At 55.2% G+C, this 21,446-nt stretch overlaps 3 protein-coding genes across 12 annotated transcripts; 1 reads left to right on the top strand and 2 right to left on the bottom strand.

Moving 5' to 3' along the window:
- Positions 1 to 5: 5 nt before the first annotated feature.
- Positions 6 to 2,722, bottom strand: LOC138807009 (partitioning defective 6 homolog alpha). 2 transcript variants are annotated; one of them, XM_069992569.1, is made up of 3 exons: positions 2,068 to 2,722; positions 1,458 to 1,680; positions 6 to 1,253 (listed from the first exon to the last, which is right to left on the bottom strand). In XM_069992569.1, the coding sequence occupies exons 1-3, from the start codon at positions 2,128 to 2,130 to the stop codon at positions 502 to 504; spliced, it is 1,038 nt and encodes a 345-aa protein (XP_069848670.1). In that variant the 5' UTR covers positions 2,131 to 2,722; the 3' UTR covers positions 6 to 501. The 2 variants fall into 2 exon arrangements, with proteins under 2 accessions (XP_069848670.1, XP_069848671.1); XM_069992570.1 differs by having other exon boundaries at positions 6 to 1,250.
- Positions 2,723 to 2,817: 95 nt separating this feature from the next.
- On the top strand, positions 2,818 to 5,653 carry LOC138807007 (adrenocortical dysplasia protein homolog). Of its 2 annotated transcripts, none has more exons than XM_069992566.1 (11): positions 2,818 to 2,972; positions 3,045 to 3,181; positions 3,315 to 3,408; positions 3,497 to 3,573; positions 3,761 to 3,805; positions 3,909 to 3,943; positions 4,080 to 4,231; positions 4,310 to 4,409; positions 4,791 to 5,143; positions 5,284 to 5,375; positions 5,453 to 5,653. In XM_069992566.1, the coding sequence occupies exons 1-11, from the start codon at positions 2,874 to 2,876 to the stop codon at positions 5,529 to 5,531; spliced, it is 1,263 nt and encodes a 420-aa protein (XP_069848667.1). In that variant the 5' UTR covers positions 2,818 to 2,873; the 3' UTR covers positions 5,532 to 5,653. The 2 variants fall into 2 exon arrangements, with proteins under 2 accessions (XP_069848667.1, XP_069848666.1); XM_069992565.1 differs by having other exon boundaries at positions 4,056 to 4,231.
- Positions 5,654 to 5,655: 2 nt separating this feature from the next.
- LOC138807005 (capping protein, Arp2/3 and myosin-I linker protein 2-like) lies at positions 5,656 to 20,810 on the bottom strand. Of its 8 annotated transcripts, none has more exons than XM_069992557.1 (39): positions 20,707 to 20,810; positions 20,361 to 20,452; positions 20,213 to 20,263; positions 19,822 to 19,884; positions 19,571 to 19,695; positions 19,368 to 19,459; positions 19,168 to 19,238; positions 18,977 to 19,050; positions 18,762 to 18,837; positions 18,594 to 18,682; positions 18,388 to 18,482; positions 18,221 to 18,307; positions 18,023 to 18,135; positions 17,856 to 17,951; positions 17,197 to 17,273; positions 17,008 to 17,112; positions 16,744 to 16,813; positions 16,532 to 16,613; positions 16,325 to 16,421; positions 16,181 to 16,238; positions 15,891 to 16,063; positions 15,568 to 15,730; positions 15,387 to 15,488; positions 12,657 to 12,785; positions 12,460 to 12,573; positions 12,145 to 12,305; positions 11,984 to 12,071; positions 11,664 to 11,801; positions 11,202 to 11,268; positions 10,535 to 10,770; positions 9,615 to 9,715; positions 9,169 to 9,532; positions 8,952 to 9,086; positions 7,027 to 7,063; positions 6,807 to 6,878; positions 6,463 to 6,684; positions 6,223 to 6,303; positions 5,848 to 5,925; positions 5,656 to 5,768 (listed from the first exon to the last, which is right to left on the bottom strand). In XM_069992557.1, exons 1-39 carry the CDS (start codon positions 20,744 to 20,746, stop codon positions 5,656 to 5,658), a joined length of 4,227 nt encoding a protein of 1,408 aa, XP_069848658.1. In that variant the 5' UTR covers positions 20,747 to 20,810. The 8 variants fall into 8 exon arrangements, with proteins under 8 accessions (XP_069848658.1, XP_069848659.1, XP_069848664.1 ...); XM_069992558.1 differs by having other exon boundaries at positions 8,964 to 9,086; XM_069992563.1 differs by having other exon boundaries at positions 11,748 to 11,801.
- Positions 20,811 to 21,446: the final 636 nt, after the last annotated feature.

The raw sequence follows: 21,446 nt of genomic DNA, 5'->3' as shown, positions 1-21,446 counted from the left end.
CTATACAAGCTTTTCTTTCTTTATTTTGGTTGGTCATGGAGTAATGAACTCAGTGCCTGGGCTCTGTCCTTGAGCTCTTTTGCTTAGGGTTAGCGCGCTACCACTTTGAACCACAGCTCCACTTCTGGTTCTCTTCTGGTTATTAGAGAAAAGAGACTCACGGACTTTCTGCTTAGTCTGTTTTGAACTGCGATCCTCAGATCTCAGCCTCTTGAGTAGCTAGGATTACAGGCATGAGCCACTGGTGCCTGCCAAGCCTAGTGGCCCTTCTACTGCTTGATTATGGGAAGGTTGTCCCACTGTTCTGTCACTCCTGTCTTAAGGCAGAAGGCAGGTTTGTAGGATCAGGGAGGGGGCTGGAGCTGGAACACAGAAGGACCATCTCTGTATTTATAGAAAACTTTTAATGTTCCCCAAGTGAGCAAGCTAAAACCCCCTACCAAGAAGTCTTTCTGCCATGTTTCAGCAGCCTACAGTGACAAGAAACTACATCTTTGCCTGTCAGAGGCTGAAGCCACTACCATCTCCTCGAATGCCACTCCCCCAGACAGAGCTGGTCTGCTCCTGGCCATTCAGGGAAGGCAGAGAGCTACCAATACCAGGAAGTAGGCAGCCAGGTTGTAGGTCCCAGCATGGAGACCCCTGAGACAGCCCATTAGAACAGGAAGGGTGGCGATTCTCCATGACCAGGTCACTGGTGTCATCATCACTGTCCGCCTCAGCAGGCCCAGGCCCTGCAGATGGTGGCCTTGTTAGACGCCCAGATGCCCCTCGCACCACATTATTGCGCTGGTTGGCAGGCTTGACAGTGACAATGAGGTTGTGGCTGTTGGCGACCATCATGTCTGTTACTTGGTCCAAAGTCTTGCCAGCCACCTCAATGCCATTAACCTCGAGGATCTCATCACTGACTGCCAGTAGCCCTGTACTCTCAGCCAGGCCCCCACGTACCAGGCGGGAGATGAAGATGCCTGGGACCCGCTCCAGGCCCTGGGGAGCCACACGCATGCTCATGCCATCTCGGATATAGAAGCCCAGGGGGCGGTCTGAACCATGCTTGTGCAGTCGCACCCGTCGGTGGGTTTCAGGCAGTAGGTCCACATCTATGACTGAGGAGACCTGGCGGAAATCTTGGGGCAAGCTGATTAGCAAGGGTGGCCGGGTGCGGAGGGATGCCACTGGCCGCAGCAGGAGCCCTTTCTTACGCCGTTGCAGGGAGTTGGATGCAAAAGCCAGGCCGCTGGAGTCTGCTTCTGCAGTGAGGAGAATGCTGAGATCAGAGACTGTTGCCCCGGCAGGGGGGCCCTTTACAGGGGTCAGCATTGCTATTTCCTGTCACTTGGAGGTCAGGCCAAGGGCAGGGACTGCAAAAAGTGCACCCTGGGGTATGGATAAGCTGTAGACCTGCCCTGTCACCCTACCCCGAGCAAGCTCCACACTGTATCCCCCATTCTCACCCCGCTTCTGCACTAGTAGACGTAGTGGTGGGGGCCCGCTGGCCAGGGCCCGGTGCAGGCTGTCATCGTTGGTGAGGGGCAGCAAGTCACCATGAGCATCCGTATAACCAAGCAGCACGTCCAGGCCTGGGATCTGGTGTACTGCACGCAGCAACCTCGAGAACTCTTGGAAGCCACTCACCGAAGCGCGGGGCAGCGCAAAGCGTCGGAACTCAGCGTCAAACTGGAGATCCAGGGTTGGGAGAGACAGGGATTGTTTGGGCGAGAGAGAAGTCAGGACAGAGCCTGTGTCCCTTTCTCACCACTGGTCTGAGGGTGGCAGAGGTGGGAAAGAAAGGGCTGCTGCAAAAACTGCTGCAGCCTTAAGCCTAGACCTCAGCTTCAGTACAAGGGACGCTGTCCAAGGTCTTCCCCCCCTCCCCCCGCCCGCCCATACCCAAAGCCACAGGAGACTGGAGACACGCAGTGGGGGAGGGAGAATGGAAGGAATGCTGCCAGAAAAACAGACTGGGACATAGAGGATGGAGGACAGAAAGAGGGATGGACACCAAGGAGCAGGGAAGGGAGAAAGAAGGAATTGGAAGCGCCGGGGGGCCGGAGGAGCCCTTACTTTGCTCTTCACCTCGACGATGCTGTCGGGACTGCGTGCTGGAGTCCGCTGCGGCCTGGCCATGGTGGGGACGGGCGGGCGGGGGCCCGTGCCCCAGGCAGCCCGCCGAGGCGCAGGTGCACAGCCTCGCCGGCCCGCTCGCGCCGCCCCGCCCCTGGCGGTAGCACTCGCCCCGCCCTTCCACCTCGACCATGACGTCACGGGGGCCGCGACGCGGAGGAACGCGGAGTCCACGTTTCCTAGGAAACGGAGGTGGAGAAGAGTCTTCCTCTGCTCTTACGTCATTACGCTATAGTTCATGCGACCGGGAATCTGAGGGAGGAGGGGGACGACTCGGCCAATCGGAGGGTAGAATCAGGGAACTGTCAATTATGCGCCGTTAGCTGTTATTTCCACTGGCTTTACGAGACCGCGTATTCTGTAGATGGGGACGTCAGTATTGTTCTGAATCCCTCGGAGTCACACGACACTGGCGTGGTTTCGCGCCAACTCTCAGCCGCAGATGCCTTCTTCGCAGATGCCTTTCCTTCTGGGCCAGGCCTCGGCCCTTCCTTCCAGATGCTATAGGAGTCTTGAGCCACATCCCAGCAGCTGGGCTGCGGCTCCGAGACCTGACTCCAGCATACCGAGCAGAAACATGCATTTCAATTTCTGACAGAAAGTCCTTCTGCGCACGCACGAGCGCGGTAGTAGGCGGGGCTTAGGCCTCAAGACCCGCCCAACCACACGCGCTTCCTCTTCCGACTGGAGGCGGAGCCGCGGCGTCCGCGGGAAACCCTGCTCGTACGTCCCGCCTAGCCGCGGGAATGGCCAACTATGGGAGGCCGGTCCTGCGGCCCTGGATTCGAGAGCTGATCCTGGGCTCAGAAACACTCTCAAGCCCACGACCCGGGCAGCTGCTCAAGGTGAGTCTCCACTCGGGGCCCTGAGACGGGACTGGGCAAGTGTAGTAGACTGACGCCAGTCACCGCCTTCAGGTACTTTGGGACTCAGAGACGCCGGGCCCATCCAATGCCCCCGACTCCCCTGACACCGGAGCCATGCTGCTTGTATCTGACGGCGTCTACAGCGTCAGATGTCTGGTGACGAGCGAGGCCCTGGACGCCTCAGACTGGTAAGAGAGGCGCCGCCGAACTCAACAGAAAGGTGGGCGGGCCCCGGAGAGTTAGGGAGGAGACTTGTGCTCCCCGCAGGTGGGGCTTGTGTTCAGTAGGGCCAAGCTATGAGGGTCGTGTTCTCCGCCGTAGGGAGGAAAAGGAGTTCGGATTCTGCGGCAAAGAGGGCCAGTTGCTGCTGTTGAAGGCCTGTGAGGTCCGCATCCAGGTCGCTGAGGGCGACGTGGTGAGTGGTGAAACTGGCTAGGGCGAGTTTCTGTGTCCGGGTTTTTCGTGACAAACTGTAAGTCTCTCTCCCTCCTCAACTCCTCCAGCCTTCAGAGTTTTACCTCCAGCTGGACCGCTTCACCATGCTGCCCACAGATCAACCCCGTGTACAGGTGACAGATTGGTAAGTGATGTCCCCAAAGGCAGGTCTGTGAAGCTCAGTAGCAGCGCTCAGGGTTGCCACGTTTGAAGTATGGGTTCTATCCCCCACTCTATCCCCCACCCAGTCCTGGCTGGCTGTAGCATAGACCTTTGGGTGAGAGGGCTTGGATCCTTAATAACACTGACTTCCTACCTCCTCTTCTCCACAGCAACCAGGACTCAGATGTACAGAAAAAGCTCTATGACTGCCTTGAGTGAGTCTGGGGTTGGGCTCTGAGTGTGGTTCAGTCGGAGTGCCAAATCTGGGTAGACAGGCCTCAGAATTGCGCCTGAGACTTGTCTACTCTGTTTTTATAGGGATCACCTTTCAGAGTCCACTTCTTCCAGTGCAGGTACTGGTCAGGGTTGCCCAGTGTTCCTCAGTTTTTTAGTCTCACCTCTCCTACCATCCTGTGCGTGCGTCCCAGTGAACACTTCCCACACTTCCTTCTCTTTGGGCTTCAGTCCGCTGCCTGGTCCCATTCCCAGGCCTAACACTGTCTCAGCTTCTGGATGAAGTTCAAGAGGAACAGGAGCACCGGGGGGCGCTAGTACGCCTGGCTGAGAGCTGCCTGATGTTGAAAGGCCCTTGCACAGCGCCCCCTCTCACCCAGTGGGCTGCCTCCTACTGCAATGCAATGGTCAGTCTGGGGTTTTCTTTGGCAGGTGTCAGGGTGAGGAGTTAGATGAGGGCCAAGTTGAGAGTTCATGTCCTACAGGTAGAAGACATGTACACTGTCTCTGGTTTATTGCTGCACATTTCTGACAATGACCAACAAATTCTGAGATCTCTGGATTCAAGCCGGAGGGCACAACAAGGTAAGAAAAAGGGCACAACAAGGTAAGGAAAAGTGGAGGGGTCAGAAGGGGGTCTTTGGAGTCCAACGCCCCCACTGTTGAGCCTCTCTAGAGTCACTGGTCCCTGAGCTCTGTAGAAATTGTTTATGCTCCTAATCTCCTGTCCTATAACCAGCTCTGTAGGAATTGTTTATGATCTTAATCTCCTGTCCATCCTCACCCTGTGGATGAGAAACTGGTGCTCAGACTGTGAGTACTGTCAGTCAGGTTCCTGGGCTACACAGTATGCTATGGAATGGTGTGGGAGTGAACATAGACCCTACCAACTCATATGAGCTCACAGGCCACTCAGCTGGTCTGGGCTGAGAGGGCTGTGCCCACAGTGAGTTCTCTTTTCTCTAGGAACCCCTACCTCACCCAGCCACATGCCACTGGAGGAAAGTGGTGCCAGCATCAGCCTTTTGCCTGCCCTGTCCTTGGTTACTCCAGAACTAGAGCAGGAAGACAGCTCCTCATCCCCACCAGCCAACTGCTCACCCTCTAAAATCTTAACCCACAGCCCCCCACACCCCAGTTGTGTATCCACTTCTTGTACTCCCACATTCTCACCCATTGGCCATGCCTCCAGTCAACACCGGGCCTCTGTTACCAGAGCCCAGAAGCTGGAGTTCAAAGAAGTAGAGTTGTCCCCCAAAAATGGGCAGCGTCTTCCAATGACCCCAGCCAAAGGCATCCAGGAGCCCTGCTCTGTCTGGGTGAGCATTTACTCTGCAATTGGAAGGGAGAAAGGGTAGGGCTTTGGCTAGAGATGGGGCGAGGGGTGGGAGGGTGGAACATAGGCTTGGATGGGATTAGGGGTCCTTATTGGCTCCTCCAAATACCACCCCCATTCTAGGAGCCCCCAAAGAGACATCGTGATGGCTCTGCTTTCCAATATAAGTATGAGCCACCCTGTGCCTCCCTCCGTGCCCAAGTCCAAGCTGCCAGGTGTGTATCGAGGGCTGCTTATTTTGTTGATCATCAGCCTGGGGCAACCTTAATTCACAGACATGGTTTCTTCCCAGGCTCCCTCCTCAGCTTGTGGCCTGGGCTTTGCAGTACTTGATGGAACCACAGCCAGAGACCGAGCTAACTCAGGTGTGAGTACTACGAGTACATGAGGTGATGTAGCCACACAGGTGTATGCTGAGGTGTGGACAAACAGTGCTCCCTACGCTCTGTTTCCTTCAAATTTTTTAATAAAATAATCTCATGCGGCAGGAGAAGATCAGGGATTGGGGCCGCCGCCTCTTTGGTCTGTGGCTGGGGAGGGTGGGCTCCGCTCAGGGCTTGAGGGCTCGGTGGGCTGTGGGAGCAGAGGCTCGGTTCCAAGACCAGATCCTGTGAAGGGAGAAAGGAAGGGTCAGGGCTGTGCTGAGCAGTCCTGTTACCCTCCCAGCTGGCCCTGGCCCCTTCTTACCTAGGCTTGGGGATGGGGGTGCCTCAAGTTTCGGCCTGCGCTTGAGGACTGGGGAGCGCTGCAGCCGCAGGGGCCGTTCTGAGGGACACAAAGATGGTTGCTGACTGTCTGGACCCAGCCTTTTCCCCCACCTTCAAGCCATGTAAAAGCGTGCACATGCTTTCCCATACTCTGTCCTCCCACCCCTGGCAAAGGTTGCGTTTCATGAGGTAGAGTTAGAGCTAGTAAGGAGAGCTTGCCAAACTCTTACATCCTGATTTCCCTAGTCTTCACGTCACTGTGGCCCCCTCCACCAGGAAGCACCAGGTAGGAAGCCCCAGAGCCCACCCTCCCCCATTTTCTGCACTCAAGCACACGTGGAGGTATCTCCCTCACCAGCAGGGGCCTGGAGCTGGTCCTCATGCACAGACACTGCTCGTCGCCCTGCTGAGAGAGGCCGTGGCCTCAACTGGCCATCTAGGGGAGGCCAGGGTATCAGGGTCTGAGCCCAACAGCTGCTTCCCCCCAGCCCTTGCCTCCCACCTTCAGGGTCCCCAGAGGAGCCGAGTTCCCAGCAGGGACACTTTTCCAGTCCTCAGCCCATGATTGGGATAGGAGAGAGGGGTGCCTGCCTACCTTCATTCCTGGAGCCCAAGCAAGGGTCCTCTGGGAGGCCCAGGATGTCTGGAGAGGGGCTGCCTCTTCGGGGGCTTGGGCTAGGACAAGGAGAAGGGGGACCTGGACCATCCTGTTGGCCCCAACCTCGGCCTCTGAGCTCTGCATTCAGTTGCTGCCCCAGGGTCTTCCAGGTGGTAGACTCAGGCCCATGGCCCCCTGGGCCAGGTCTGCATGAGGAGTCTGCGGGAAGGAAGGTGTCGGTCACAATCTGAGCCCAGCCTAGACATGGGTCTGAGCAATGGTTTGACCCCTTCCTGGCCCATCCCTGCAACTCCCCAACACACGCAGTGGCTCTCACTCACCAGCAGACACAGAGTGAGTGCGAGACTTGATTGAGATGGGAGGAGTCTCCGTGGAACTGTCCATAATGTCACCTGCAAGGGGGGCTGGGGGCTCAGGCACCAGACCTTAGGGATGAGGGCAAGAAAAACCTGACCTCCCCCAGGAGAACACGTGCCTTGGAGACTACCTCTAAGGACACTAGCTCCCCGTAAATGGACTCTTACCCATGGTCCCACTTACCATCTGAGCCAGCTTTCTTGATTTCACCATCTTTGCTCTGTAAGAAAAAAGGCAGTCAAACCCAGGTCCTGCTCCCTTCATTCTAGTCTTGTCCTTTTCTTTGGTCCTTTGGTGATACTGGGGTTTGGACTCAGGACCTCTCTGTTGCTAGGCAGGCATTCTTCCACTTGAGCCATGCCTCCAATGCCTAGTCAGGGTCTTGCTTTACGTAGTGGACAGCCTGGTCTACTTGTGCTTTTCTGTCGATGGGAATGGCAGGTGCATGCCACTGTGCCCAGTCACTGCTTTTCTTATAGCTAGGATAACATGTGCACCACCTTGCCCAGCCATTGGTTTGAGTCTCCATTTTTTTGCCTTTTTTTTTTTTGGCTGGTTGTGGGCTTTGAACTCTGGGTCTGGGCGCTGTCACTCAGCTCTTCAGCTTAAGGGAATGCTCTACCACTTGAGCCATGGATCCAGTTCTGGTTTTCTGGTGGTTAATTAGAGATAAGAGTCTCACAAACTTTTTGTCGGTGTGGGGGGGGGAGGGGGGTAGAATTGGGTGGGGGGAGGGGGGTAAAATTGGGTGGGGGGAGGGGGGAGGCGGGGAAGGGAAGTGAAGGGTAAACAAAGGAGGAGGCTGCAATGCTTGGTAAGAAATGTATGCATTATCCTGCCCATGTAATTGTAGCCCCCCTGTACAGTATGTTCTCAAATAAAATAAAATACAATTAAAAAAAAAAAAAAAAGTCTCACAAACTTTCCTGACCAGACTGGCTTTTGAACCATGATCCTCAGATCTCAGCCTCCTGAGTAGCGAGGATTACAGGCGAGTCACCAGCACCTGGTTGAGTCTCCTTTTTTTTTTTTTATGGTTCAGTAGTGGAGTCTGAACTCTGGCCTTGGCACTGTCTCTAAGCTCTTCAGCTCAAGGCTAGCGCCCTACCACTTGAGCCACAGCACCACTTCTGGCTTTTTCTGTTTATGTGGTGCTGAGGAATTGAATTCAGGGCCTCATGCACGCTAGGCAAGCACTCTACCACTGAGCCAACTTCCTAGCCCCTTTCTGGTGTTTAATTGGAGATAATAGTCTCGTGATTTCCGTGCCTGGGCTGGCTTCAAACTGCATTCGATCCTCAGATCTCAGCCTCCTGAATATCTAGGATTACAGGAGTGAGCTATCAGCACCCAGACATGAAAAGCAATTAAGTGGATGGTACATAAGGCTCTACTGGTTTTGTACTAGCACTGGGCTTGTGCTTTTTTGATTAGCTTTTTTGCCCAAGGCTGACATTTCTACCACTTGAGGCACATCTCCACTTCTGGCTTTTTGCTAGCTACTTGGAGATTCGAGTCTTGGGGATTCATCTGTGTAGACTAGCTTCAAACCATGATCCTCCAATCTCAGCTTCCTGAGTAGCCAGGATTACATACATGAGGCACCAGCACCGCCAGCTAGGGCTGTGTACAGTCTTAATAGTGACCTTAACAGGGCAGTTATAGAAGAGAGTCAAGGAAGGCTCAGGAAGCATTGCAGGAATGGCTGAGCAGGAACCTGGTATAACCCATAATACTGCAGGCAGGGCCCCATGAAAGAAGAGCAGTAAGGTCCAAGGTGACTGGAACCAAAGCCAATTAGGACCTTGGAGCAGGGTTAGGAGCCTAGACAGTCTCCAAAGGAAGCTCCTGGAGGACTTGCTGTTTCAAATACAGATGACAAGGTGAGATTTCTGTTACATATGCAGAGAAAGTTCTTTCCCAGAGAAGCACCCTTCTAGTAAGAAGTACCAGTGACCTAGACCAGGGCAGAAGCTGAAAGGGAAGAAAGTTCAATCACTGTTTTTCAGAGAAGAGTGGAACTGACAATTACATCTATGTCATGAGTCTCCTCCATCCTGGTCACAGATGTCACCCACATGCCACCTGCCCCCTCGCTTCACACTTACTCCCCAACTCACTTGCTTCCTCTTGCCTTCAGTGCCCCCGCTGCCCCGGCTTACACCGATCCTCTGCAGCATCACTTGTACCCGCTGTTCAAAGGATGGGGCCAGTTCTGTGTCTCCTCGCTCAAGGGGCCGCCGCTGGGGACAGAGATGCTTAAATCAGGAGAAAGCCCACTGCCTTCTGATGCAGAAAAGCCCACACTCTAGTGCCAGGCCTCACCCTGTCAGGTCTGGCACCCAGTGTTGCTGCTTCCTCTTCAGCAGGCAGTAGAATCATGGAGTAGGCCTTGCTTTCTCGTGTGTAGCGTGGCCGGCTCCTGCGGGCGGGGTCAGGACTGCTGGTGCCCCCCTCAGCTCCTCCAGACTCATCACCACGGCCAGGACGGGGTGGTGGCCGCAGCAAGTCCCCGAGTGTGGTTTTTCTGGCACGAGCAGCTGCCCCAGGGCTGGTCTCTAGATCAGGCCGTGGACCCCTTGTTGAACGAGGCTTCTTAAAGGCAAAAAGGGTGCCCAGCTTCTTGCGAAGTGTTCGGGGAACAGGAGTGGCACCCCCTTCAGTGGCTGGGTCTTCCTCAGGGGCCCAGCTGTGGGGATGATCATCAGTGAGTAGGGCAGTCCACTGGCATCCCTCCCTCCCCTGCCCTCTGGTAACTGCCCCTCACTCACAGGGAATCCTGCTGGATCAGCCTTTTGGAGAAGAATTCCTCCACACCTTCATCCACACGGGCACTGAGCCCATTCCCTTCTTGAGGCAGGGCTGGGGGCACCTAGAAGACCACGAGAGGTCAGGGCTGGAGGCAGCTGTGGTGGCTGCTGTTACCAGCAGTCGAGCCTGTTTATGCTTCATCCTGAAGCTTGGACCCGTCCTCCCGCTGTCCAGTGTGGGGCAGAGGTTCTGGCTTTTACACATTCCCTCCAGCTGCCCACCTTGGTACACACGCCCAGCCTACACCCATTCTTGTCTCACAGAATATCCCATGTCCTGAACCACCTGGCCACTGCCAAGCTAGCACTCCCGGATGTGTGACCCCTGGATCACACATTCCCACTTGCCACCCCATCCGCTCCCAACAGTTCCTGCAGTACCCTCACCCCCACCCCCACCCCACCCGGCAGGCCTGCTGCCGGCTTAGTGGCGCCGGCTGCTGCGTCAGATCCTCGGGGGGCCTTGGCAGGCTCCTCCTCGCTTCATGCCAGTGCCCACTGCCCCTACCAGCACCAACCCCCTCCCCCCAGTTCCCCACACCTCCACCCGCCAGACATGCAGCAGACTCAGGATTGCTCCAGAGGCCTGGCATCTTCCAGTAACCCAGGGGGAGGGGGGACAGCACCTCTCTCCCACATCCACCGGGGTGGTGGGCCACTCCGAGGCGGAGTCTTACACGCAGGCACATCTCGAAGGCCCCGCATGGGCATGGCCTAAGGTGCGGGTGGCCAGGGAAAAGCCAGGACACTACCGTGGCCATGCCACCAAGTGGCCTTGGGGCCCCACAATTCGCCTCTCTGCCCGCCATCATTCCTGAGGAGCGACCGGGTCACCCACGACCCCAAGTCCAGGAGTCCCGGCGTGGGGGGAGGGCGCTCACCTGGGGGCCCCCCGGCGGCGGGCGGTGGTGGTGCTGGCGGCGTGGCCGCGGCCGGGCACGGGTCGGATGGCGCAGGGGCTGTCCGGACGGTGGCAGGTCCATGCGAGGCAGCGGGCCGGCCGGAGGTCCGGGGGCGGCGGGGCTCGGAGAGCCGCGCGCGGACGGCCCCGCCTGCGGCTCCGCATCTTCCCCGGGAGCCGCCAGCTCGGGGCCCCGCTCCGCTTCTTCAGCAGCACCTGAGGCGGGGGCACGAGAAGAGCAGGAAGCGCCGAGCCCGGGGAGGTGGAAGCGGAGGCGCTAGGGCGGCGGGGGACCCGCCCAGGGCGCGGGGAGGGGCCCGGCGACGCCGCCCGCCCCTCCCCCGCTGCCGCTGTCCGTGGTGCTGAGCGCGGCCGCGAGTGCGCGCGGCGCCAAGCATGCGCGTCCCGGGGCTGGGAAAAGAGGAGGGGGAGGCCGGGGAGAAGTGTCCTGGCCTTGATCTACTCAGGTACCACCGGATGCTGGCCGCAGCAGACCCCAGCTTTGCCAGTTGCATCGGGTCTTGCCCGGCCTGGCCCACGCAGGAGTTTAGGGAGTACCCGGGACAGGCCAAATGAGTGTCTAACCGTGCCCAGGTCCAGAGGAGCTTCTGCCCATTTAGGTAAACTTCCCAGGGGCCCCGACTTACTGTGGAGGAAAGGGACTAGGTGAAGACAGTGGCTGGCCTCGGGCCATTTCCCAGAGGGACTGTCATCCTGGTGGGAAAGGAACGACCTCAGTTAGGTTGGGCAGAGGTGAACTGCTTCGTCTTCTTTTTTTCTTTTTTTTGGTTGTTGGTGGTGGTAGTCATAGGGCTTGAACTCGGCCTGGGCGCTATCCCTGAGCTTTTTTCTCTCAAGGAGAGTGCTCTGCCACTTTGAGCCACGGCACCATGGTTTTCTGGTAATTAATTAGAAATAAAAGTCTCATAGACTTTCCTGCCTGGACTGGCTTTGAACCTTGATTCTCAGATCTCAGTCTCCTGAGTAGCTAGGATACCAGGGATGAGCCACCAGCGCCCGGCTCTGAGGAACTATTTCTCATTTCCCATTCCCCAAAGCAAGAGAGAAGATGTGAAGTTTTAGACTTGGAATTGTGGGACCACTTATACCTTCCTTTCTTCCTCTTCCTTCTTCTCCAGGAAAAAAAGACCTTCCAATTCCCCAGGCCCAAAGGGGCTAAGCTCTCCACTCACCGCCGGCCGGGTAGGGGGCATCGTTACTGGTGCTTGCTTAGCCAGACTTTCCACCTGCAATATAAGGCCACGCAAAGATGTACCCCTGGGCTACCTGACGCCAGAAGATATTGAAGGGTCCATGCAAAGCAGATGGCCAGATCAGTGTGTGTGTATGTGTGTGTGTGTGTGTGTGTGTGTGTGTGTTTGTGTGTGTGTGTGCGCGCACGTGCGCATAGCTAGTTCCCCCTCCTCACCAGTTGATCCCGGGCTGCACTCAGACCCATCAGAGCCTGAGCCACAATGCTCTCTGCCAGGGTCCCTGTGATGGACAGCCTCATGTCCCTGAGGGCAGTAGAGGCAATGTTAGTGTAATGGCTCTGCCTAGCCTTGTCCAGCCCAGCCCCACCCAGCCTACTTGAGCCTGGTGAAGGCATCTTGTAGAAGTTGCTCTGGAAGCAGTTCTGGGAGGCCACTTGAGACCACCAGGACCTTTTCTAGCTGCTCTCTCCAGCCGGGTTCCTGTAGCATCCGTGAGCAGAGGCTCTTGGTTGTGTCCAGTGTGGCCTGAGTGAAGTTCTGGACACAGATTACAGTATGGTGAGCATGTGGCTAGGGCCACGGCACTTTAGCTTGAGACTAGAAGCCCCTACAGAGAGTATCACAGACTTCTATATGATGGGGGTCAAGTCTACATATGGAGGTGGAGTTGGGGATATAAGCATCATCTTACCTGGATGTCCTGACAGCAGATCTCACCCACCTGTTCCAGGAGGCTGTCCAGCTTTTGCTGGAGCTGCCAGTGATGGCTTGGGGAACTCCCAGCCTCATATAAAATTGGAAGAATCTGAGGGCCAAGGAAGAGAGGGTTGCAAGTTCACAGGTGACTAAGAGGGGAGAGGTCCTCCCAGTGGGAGAGGGAGTGCTCACGCTGAGAGAGAAGTTGGCATTCTGAATGGCATCCTCAGCTTGGTGCACGGCAGCTTCACCCTGGGGCCCAGCCCCACAGCCCAGCAGCTCCACATGCTCCTGAACCGACTGACACAATTCATTCACTTCCTGAGGAGGACATCAGGGATCAGTCCCAGTTCTCTCCCACTCTCCGTGATTCTGCCTGTCTCTTCCCAGGGTCTCTGACAGGATGGGTAAAGTCCTGAAGCCCCACAGTCAGGCCAGCTGTTTAGGAACCCTGTTTGTTCAAGAAGGGAGAACAGTACCTCTTCCTTTTGGTCATTTTAGGGACTTGATACTTCCTAAGTACCCAGACCAGGAAGAAAAGAATATGTCTATGTATTTTATATATATATATATATATATATATATATATATATATATATACACACACATATATATATACATACATACATACATAAATACACAAGAACACACACCTACAGATAGTGAACACGAATGTAGTTGTAGTTGTGAGACTGGGAGGATGAGAAAGAGGAAGAGGAAAAGACAATGATGGAAGACAAATAATATTGAAAAATAAATCTATATATGAAGAGACAATAAAGGAAAGTCATTGAAGCTGTAGAACAATATGAAGATAGGGGAATCAGGAAAGAGAGAGCAATAGATAAGATTAATTTGACTAAATGATAACATATGCTCATGGGAATTACCATGGTGAAACCCTTTTACGTTAATATATGTGAACAAAAGCATAACTAGAGGGGCTGGGAAGGTGGCTCAGTGGTAGAATTCTTGCCTTGCATGCATGAGGCCCTTGGTTCGATTCCTCAGCACTACATAAACAGAAAAAGCCGGAAGTGGGGCTGAGGCTCAAGTGATAGAGCGCTAGTCTACAACTGAAGAGCTGAGGGACAGCGCCCAGGCCCAGAGTTCAGGCTCCACACGGACCAAAAAAAAAAAAAAAAAAAGCATAACTAGAAAGTAAAACAAGCAATGTTAAGGACTGGCACCAGTGGGGAGAGAGAGAGGCAATGGCAGAGGTGAATGAAGTTGAGTGTGGTTCAAGAACTTCAAGAATAGTGAAACTTGTAGAAATTTTAATTAGAAACCAGGCCTGCCAGGTCTGGCTTTGAACCGTGATCCTCAGATCTTAGCCTCCTGAGTAGCTAGGATTACAGGTGTGAGCCACCGGCACACACACACACACACACACACACACACACACACACACACACACACACACACACACACACACACACACACACACACACACACACACACACAGAAAAGACATTCTGACAATGCATGGAGGCTCATACTTGTAATCCCAGCTCAGAGGGAAGAGGATTGAGATTCAAGTAAAAAGTAAAAAGTTCAGGGAGACCCCTCCATCTCAACAAAGAAGCCAAGATTGGTGGTACATGCCTCCATTCTAGGTACATGGGAAAAGGATAGAGGTTTGAGGCTAGGTAGCCCCAGATAAAAACATAAGATAATCTGAAAAACAACAAAAACCTAAAAGGGCTAGGGGAATGGATTGAATGGTAGAGGTCCTGAGTTCAATCTCTAATAAACAAAAAATAGTAAAAGCTGTTTACTGTTCAAATAGTGGATGTGGGGGAGGGCCTCGGGGGGGGGGGGGGAAGCTAGGATCCATAGAGATGGAACCTAGGAAGCAGAGGTTGGTTGGGGTGAGTAGTGAATGCTTGAGAAACAGTCCAGGGGAGAGAGCAAGGAGGACTGCAAGGACCGCAATGAGGCCAGGAGGAACTTGGAAGAACACTTAAATCTTTGCTCACATACTTGATGACTGTGGGCATCAGGGAAATTGGGTTCCTGAGTAGAGAAATGAATTTGGGAGAGATGCTCACTTGGAGAGGTACAGTGAATAAAACCTCCACAGCATGTGTGGATCTAGCTGTCTGGGCTCTGAAATTTAGAAAAGTGGGAACAGGGATGGGAATGTGGCTTAGTGATCGAGTGCTTGGCTAGCACATATGAAGCCCTGGGTGCGATTCCTCAGTATCACATAAACAAGCAAGCAAACAAAAAGTCAGAAGTGGTACTGTGGTTCAAGTGGTAGAGCACTAGCCTTGAGCCAAAGAAACTCAGGGACAGTGCCCAGGTCCTGAGTTCCAAGCTCCAGCACTGGAGAAAAACAGTAGAGGGAGGTCATGTCAGGGGGGACCTCCTGGCTACACAAGAGGACAGCAGAGAGAGGAGGGGAGCCCTGGGAATGGGAAATCAGAGATGAGGCTACAATTTGGAAGGTATGTTTTTTTTGTTTTCTGTTTTTGTCAGTCGTGGGGCTTGAACCCTGGGCCTGGGCGCTGTCCCTCAGCTCTTCAGCTCAAGGCTAGCACTCTACCACTTGAGCCAAAACGCTACTTCCAGTTTTCTGAGTGGTTTATTGGAGATAAAGAGTCTCACAGACTTTTGTTCCCTGGCTGGCTTTGAACTGTGATCCTCAGATCTCAGCCTCCTGAGTAGCTAGGATTACAGGTGTGAGCCATTGGCGCCCAGCCAATTTGGAAGTTTGAAAACACTTCCTTTTTATTAGGAGGGCCCGATAACAAGCTTGAAAGTAAAGCAGCCCCTGGTGCTATCTGGGGAGCTATTTTAGGTGCAGTTGGTGGTCTGCAGTCCAAAGTCAGGGAATTGTCTAGCAGAGACCTCAAAGATGTTAGTCTCACCTCTACACGTCTCCCTGGGTACTCAAAGTTGGGGAGAGGTGACACTGACCTGTTCTAATCGGTCGGAGACCAGACCTAAAGGTTCAAGGTGGGATGTACGATTTGAGGAGACAGGGTCTGTGCGGTTGTTCCTCAAGAGGCAGGCTTGGATCTGGGGGCAAAGGATATTGAGAACTGGCAGGGGGCAGAGCCACAATGGAGGGAAGGGCAGGGGAGGAGGTGGCCCTCACTTGATTTACTGCACGTGCTGTCAATTCTGGGCGGCTGCGCTGTGCCTGGGTCACGTCCATCAGTGGCAGAGGCATGGACTTCAGGCTGTGGTTCTGTTCCAGGGCCTGAGCCACATCCAGCAGGCCCACAGCAGATGTGTGGTTCCGGTCCCAGATCACAGACCTGAGCGAGATGGGCCTTGAGTCCCCAAGAAGCCCCCTCCAGATTCCACCCAATCCGCTGACCTAATGCATTTGTTCAGCTGCACTGCCTGCTCCAACTCTGCCTTCCACTCCTATTGGTCCCCGATGACCCCGCCCATCCCTTTGATGACCCAGCCCACCGGAGCCTAGTGTTGACTCGCAGTGCTTTGGCTAGCATCTTGGCTCCTGCATCCCCCATGGCGTTGCCACTGATATCCAGAGCTGTCAAGTTCGGATTGGTGCCCAGAGCCTGGAGCAGGACGCTGGCGCCCAGCTTCAGCCGTGACTCAGCCACAGATAGGGATTGCAGAGGCTGGGGTTAAGACAAAGGTTAGCAAGGAGGGCAGGTCACAGGGTTGGAGGAAGCAAAAGTGAGAAAAAGCCAAAAGTGTCCATTGCTTCAGGGCCCCACAAGGTCCTGTGAACTTACACAGTCATCATCCTGCATAAGCTGGACGATCCGGTGCAGAACGTCATCTAAGGTCTCCCTGCGGGCAGGGACTGCTGTTGAAGGCAGGGGACCAGGGTGGGTAGGGTGCTATCTGGGAGGATCAGGGATGAGTTGGGGGCTCACTTGCACCGGACGTTGAAGTTCCTTCCAAGTGCCACATGTTTCAGGGACCGACTCCTCCCAATGGCCAGCACCAGAGTCACCATGTCTGAGCCGAAACCTGAGGGGTGGGGCGTGGCTAGGGCGATGCCCAAAGCAGAGGCTGTAGTAGCTGGGTGGGGATTAGCGACTGGGTGGATAATGGGAGGATGGACTCCCTGGTGGCCTCACCATTATCCGCCAGATCCAAGGAACTCACAGCACCTGCATCACACACTAAGTCTTGTATCACCTGGGCACCCGCTGAGCGCAGCTGGAGTGAAGGAAGGCCAAACAGGTCATGATGGGGAGGGGCACGTAGTGAACAGGCCGGCTCCCTCCCCTCCCCCCCACTACTTCCAATGTGTGGGCACACCAACTCACACTTAGAACACAGCACTCACCTCACAAGCACTGAGGTCCAAGTGTAGGTTGCAGATGTGTGTGTTGAGTGCAAGGCCATCTAACAGGGCCCTGAGGAAGAATGTCATGGGAGGTGGTGGGAGCTGGGAAGGAGGGCCCCATGGTGCCACCAAATACCACAAAAGTCAGGACCAGGACTTAGGGGAGGTTGTGAGTGAGAGAGGAATGGGGTGAGGTCCCAGAGGACCTCAAGGTGGTGGCCACACCTGTGGGTACATGGCCAGGCCAGGGGTAAGGAGACTCACCTGAGTGCATCAGAAGGCAACTTGCAGCCTGCCAGGCTCAGATGCCGAAGCATCCCTGCCTGGCTGAGGAAAAGCTTCAGCGCAGCAGGCTGGGCCCGGGACTTCCTAGGGTGGAAAGCAGGAGGAAGGATGTAAGCACAGGCCTTTCTCAGCAGCCTCCCCAGCTCTGACAGTCCCAGTCGCCCTTACATGCGGGAGAAGATGTTCCTTGAAGCGTCCAGGTGGGTGAGCCTGGCACAACAGCCACAGGACAGTGCCGCAAAGAGCTGTGGGAAGAAGGTGCTGGTTACATCTGCAGAGCCCTTTCTCTTCTTTTTTTTTTTTTTTTTTTTTGGGGGGGGGTGTCCGGTCGTGGGGCCTGAACTCTGGGCCTGGGTGCTGTCCCTCAGCTCTTCAGCACTCTACCACTTGAGCCACAGAGCCACTTCCAGCTTTTTTCTTTTTGTTTATGTGGTGCTGAGGAATCGAACCCAGGGCCTCAGTCATGCAAGGCAAGCGCTCTACCACTGAACCACCTTTCCAGCCCCACCCTTTCTTTTTTTTTTTGGGGGGGGGGGTCCGGTCGTGGGGCCTGAACTCTGGGCCTGGGCGCTGTCCCTCAGCCCTTCACCTCAAGGCTAGCATTCTACCACTTGAGCCACAGCACCACTTCAGGCTTTTTTCTTTTTTTTTGCTTACGTGGTGCTGAGGAATCGAACCCAGGGCCTCAGGCATGCAAGGCAAGTGCTCTACCACTGAGCCACCTTCCCAGCCCCAGCCCCACCCTTTCTGTTCTATAGGCCACCCTGTCTAGGCTAACAACCTCCCACCAGCTAGTCCCCCACCCCCACTCTTGACCAACCTCTTACCATGTCCAAAGCGGTGTCAGTTCCTGCAAGATTCAGGAACGCCAGAACATTAGGATGGCTCAGGAAACTATAGAGACCCTGGTGGGAGGATGAGGGCTTTGAGGAGTTAGGAATCATCTTAGTGCTTTGGGTCACTCCAGTCTCAGATCCTGAAGACCACCACTCACCCCACTGTCCTCAGAGGCTCCCAGAGCCCCAGGATTCCCAGAAATGTCCAGGTGGGTCAAGGTAGAGTCAAAGGCAGCATTGGTGGCCAGTGCCTGGCCCAGAGCCCGCATTCCTGGAGGTGGACGAGGGTGTGTCTCAATAATCCCACAGACCCCTTATAATTATTACCCTCTCTACCCTATTATCACCCAGCTCACCTCGTGGAGTCAACCCTGTCTGTGCTAGGTTGAGTTTCCTCAAAGCTCCTGGACGACATACTAGATGTCTGCTAAGTGCAGCCATACCTGGGGATGGGGAAGCTCTGTAAGACTCGTCTCTTCCAGCTAGCTGCCTTTCTCAATCCCCAGGCTCAGCCGTATTATACCTCTGTCATCCAGCAGATTTCCAGCCAGGCTAAGCTCCCGCAACCCAGAGTTGGAGTGTCTTGTCAATATCTGAGCCAGTCTCCGGACAAAATCTCTGAGGACCAAGACCCCAGGCATGATACTCTGATCCTGGCTTTCCCAAGTGCTCCCCAGATCACTAGCCCCCAATCCCAAGCCCCACCCTTCCCTCATAGGCCCTCTTCACCCTCTCAGTCCACAGGTTTCCAGCACCAACTCCTCCAGGTGGGACGACTGACTCATCATGTGCAGAATCTGTTCTGAGACCTCGAGGCTCTGAGACCAGAAGGCCATGACTCTCAGCAGGTTGTACCTTGGCCCTCACGCCCTTAGCCCTCCCTGCACTCTACCTCACCAGCTTCATGTCCACACAGGAAAGGCGCCGGAACCATCGATTGTAGGACAGGGCAGCCACACTCAAAGCCAGATCCCTGGATGAGGGGCAGAGCAGGGGGACAGCTCAGGGCCTCAGGCCAGATCTTAGACCCAGCATTCCCTCCTTGGAGGCCAAGGCCCAGAAGCATGAGTGTAAGAGTCCTCCTGTCCTCCCAATTCTGGAAGGCCTCGCACCGGCTGCCAAGGTGGCTGAAATCTCCCAGGCAGAAATGGCGGCAGCCCTGACGATGGTAGATGGTGTCTATATCCTGGGTGGGGAAAAAAAGTGTTCATCGCTAGTGTGGAGCCATGAAGGATAAAGAGAGGCACAACACACATGGGAACCAGATGTCTCCAGAGTCTCCCAGAAAAGTTCCTACTCTTACCCACTGAATCTCCTCTTGGAAAGGGAAGCCATTGTAGTCACACAGAGCCTCATATGTCTTCAAGAAGCCACCTGGGGAGGTGCCAGGGATATGATGGAGGGAAAAACAAAAAATGCAAGTTGGGAGATCAGACTAAATAGTGGCCATGATCCAAGTAGCTTTGCTTAGCTTGGGAGCCCTCCCAACTCTAAGGGCCTTACCGCAGGGACTGCTGGGTGCTGTGGGCTCTGAGGAATTGCTTCTCTCCAGCCGAGCCAGCATTGAAGGAGGGGTGGGCTTTCGGAAAAGCTTCCTGGGGATGGAATAAAGGAGAAGGGGCAAGGGATTTCTAGAACTTCAGTGCTCCTTTGGAGTGCTTCCTGCTTCCCGCTTCCCTCCACCCCTTGAAGTAGCCAGGCCTCACCCAAGGGTCGAGTGAGGGAAGGCTTTTTTGATAGCAGCAGCTACATGTTGGGCCAGCTGTTCCACAGCAGCCACACCAGGAAACTCCAAGACCAGGTCAGGTAGGGACTCTAGTTCAAAAGTAACCTGGGGAGAGGAGAGTTGTTGGGCTTTGGCTCCATGTGTAGGGTCTGGTGTCCCTTCTAGAGCTCCATGTGTCGGAGGATGAAGACTAAACCATCCTATGGGTAAAGGTGGGGTACCACGTCTCACCTGTGGAGGTGTCTCCTGAAGCACCATGGCCTGGACTTCCAGATAGTTGAATGTACAGTCCACCTAGATTGCAACCAAGCCCCCGAGCCTCACCCTCACGGAAACCCAGGGCCTTTTGTTGTGGTGGTTGAGACATGGCTTCTCTGTGTAGCCTAGGCTGCCTCCGTCAGTGGTGGAATTACAGATCTACACCATCACACTGGCCTACAAGTTCAGTTTTTGTGCAGCCTGAAGTCTAGAGCCAGCCCAACTCAGATTCCCCCTCCTGTCTGCTGCTGGGAGCCCAGAAGGGAAAGGAAACCCCCTGCAGATGGAGCCCCTTGCTAAGGAAGATGCTGGAGAGTAAAAGGTGAGGAGGAAATGGGGTGGGTGAGCAGGCCCTGGGACTCACCCTCAGTGGGAGGCAAGTGTGCAGCAGGTAGGCCCTCCATCTCAGCAGGGCCTGGGGGAGACAGAGGCTGATACTCCGGACAAAGCAAGAGGCTATGGGCTGGGCCCTCACCACCCCGCCCTTTGGGGTCTGCTCCTGCCCACCGTACCAAGACATGACTTTGCTCAGCACCCTGCTGAGGTAGCCAGGTTTTAAGCAGCAGCTCCACCTCCTTGGGCCACAGGAATCTGGTGATCTCACCTGAGGAAGGACAAGCTGCTGGGAATTTGGGCCCATAAGGGCCATTCCTTGCCTACTGTCTGTGCCAGGAAAGCTGTGAGGTAGCAGGAGCCATAGGTTAGCCAGGAAGGAGTAGATGGGGGTGAGGGGTTCTAGGTCACAGGAAGAGCAAAGAAAAGCTTTGATGAGAACTCCGGGATGCTGAGCCAACCTCTAAGGTTTGGGGCCTGAGCTGTCTCCTCACAGTCAAATGGGCAGAATGGGCTTGGGCTTACCTCGGAGCTCACTGGATATGTCGTCGGGGTTCTGGGCCATAGAATTGGCCAGGCCCGGATGGCCTAACGAGCTAGGGCGGGAAGGAGCAGCCAGCCAAGGCCCCCACACACAGGAAGCTTGGCAGAGGGCCTCACGGCAGCCACCTGCTCCTCTAGCAGCGGAAAGTGCACGCAGCTTCCTGCCTGCCACCCTCCTGGGCCCGGCCCCTCCCTGCCACAGCCTCTTGGGCCAAGATCTCGCCTGGGCTCAGCTCGGGGTTGTGGGAGGAAGGAGAGTCTTAGTTGCCCACCCACCCTATCATGCAGGAGCTCTTCTGCCAGCGTACATACGGAGGTGAAGAGGGGGAGGGGAGTAGGGTGGGGGCCACTCATCTTGTGTGCCGCTCCCTACTTTCATCCCGCCCCGCAGGGTCTGCCGTGAACACCAGGGGGCGCCGTCCGCTTGGGGAATCCCAAGCGGCCCACCCCTCCCACGGCCAGGCTAGCGAAGCGGGCAGGCGCCCAGGGGAGGGAGGGGCACAGCGGGGCACAGGTCCTGTCCTGCTGTTCTGAATCTAGGGTCCATGACTTCGGCAGGGACTGAGTGCTGCCCCGAGACTCTTTGTGCTAAAGGTTAGTTCTCTATCACTTGAGCCACAGCACAACTTTTGGCTTTTTCTGAGTAGTTTGAGTTTCATGGATTTTTCCCCAGCTGTGTCTCCTGAGTAGCTAGGATTACAGCTGTGAGCCATCAGTACCCA

Source organism: Dipodomys merriami, unplaced genomic scaffold (assembly GCF_024711535.1).
Source record: "Dipodomys merriami isolate MVZ:Mamm:240054 unplaced genomic scaffold, mDipMer1.0.p SCAF_41, whole genome shotgun sequence".
Classification (NCBI taxonomy): domain Eukaryota; kingdom Metazoa; phylum Chordata; class Mammalia; order Rodentia; family Heteromyidae; genus Dipodomys; species Dipodomys merriami.
This window is presented reverse-complemented; position numbering and strand designations above follow the sequence as displayed.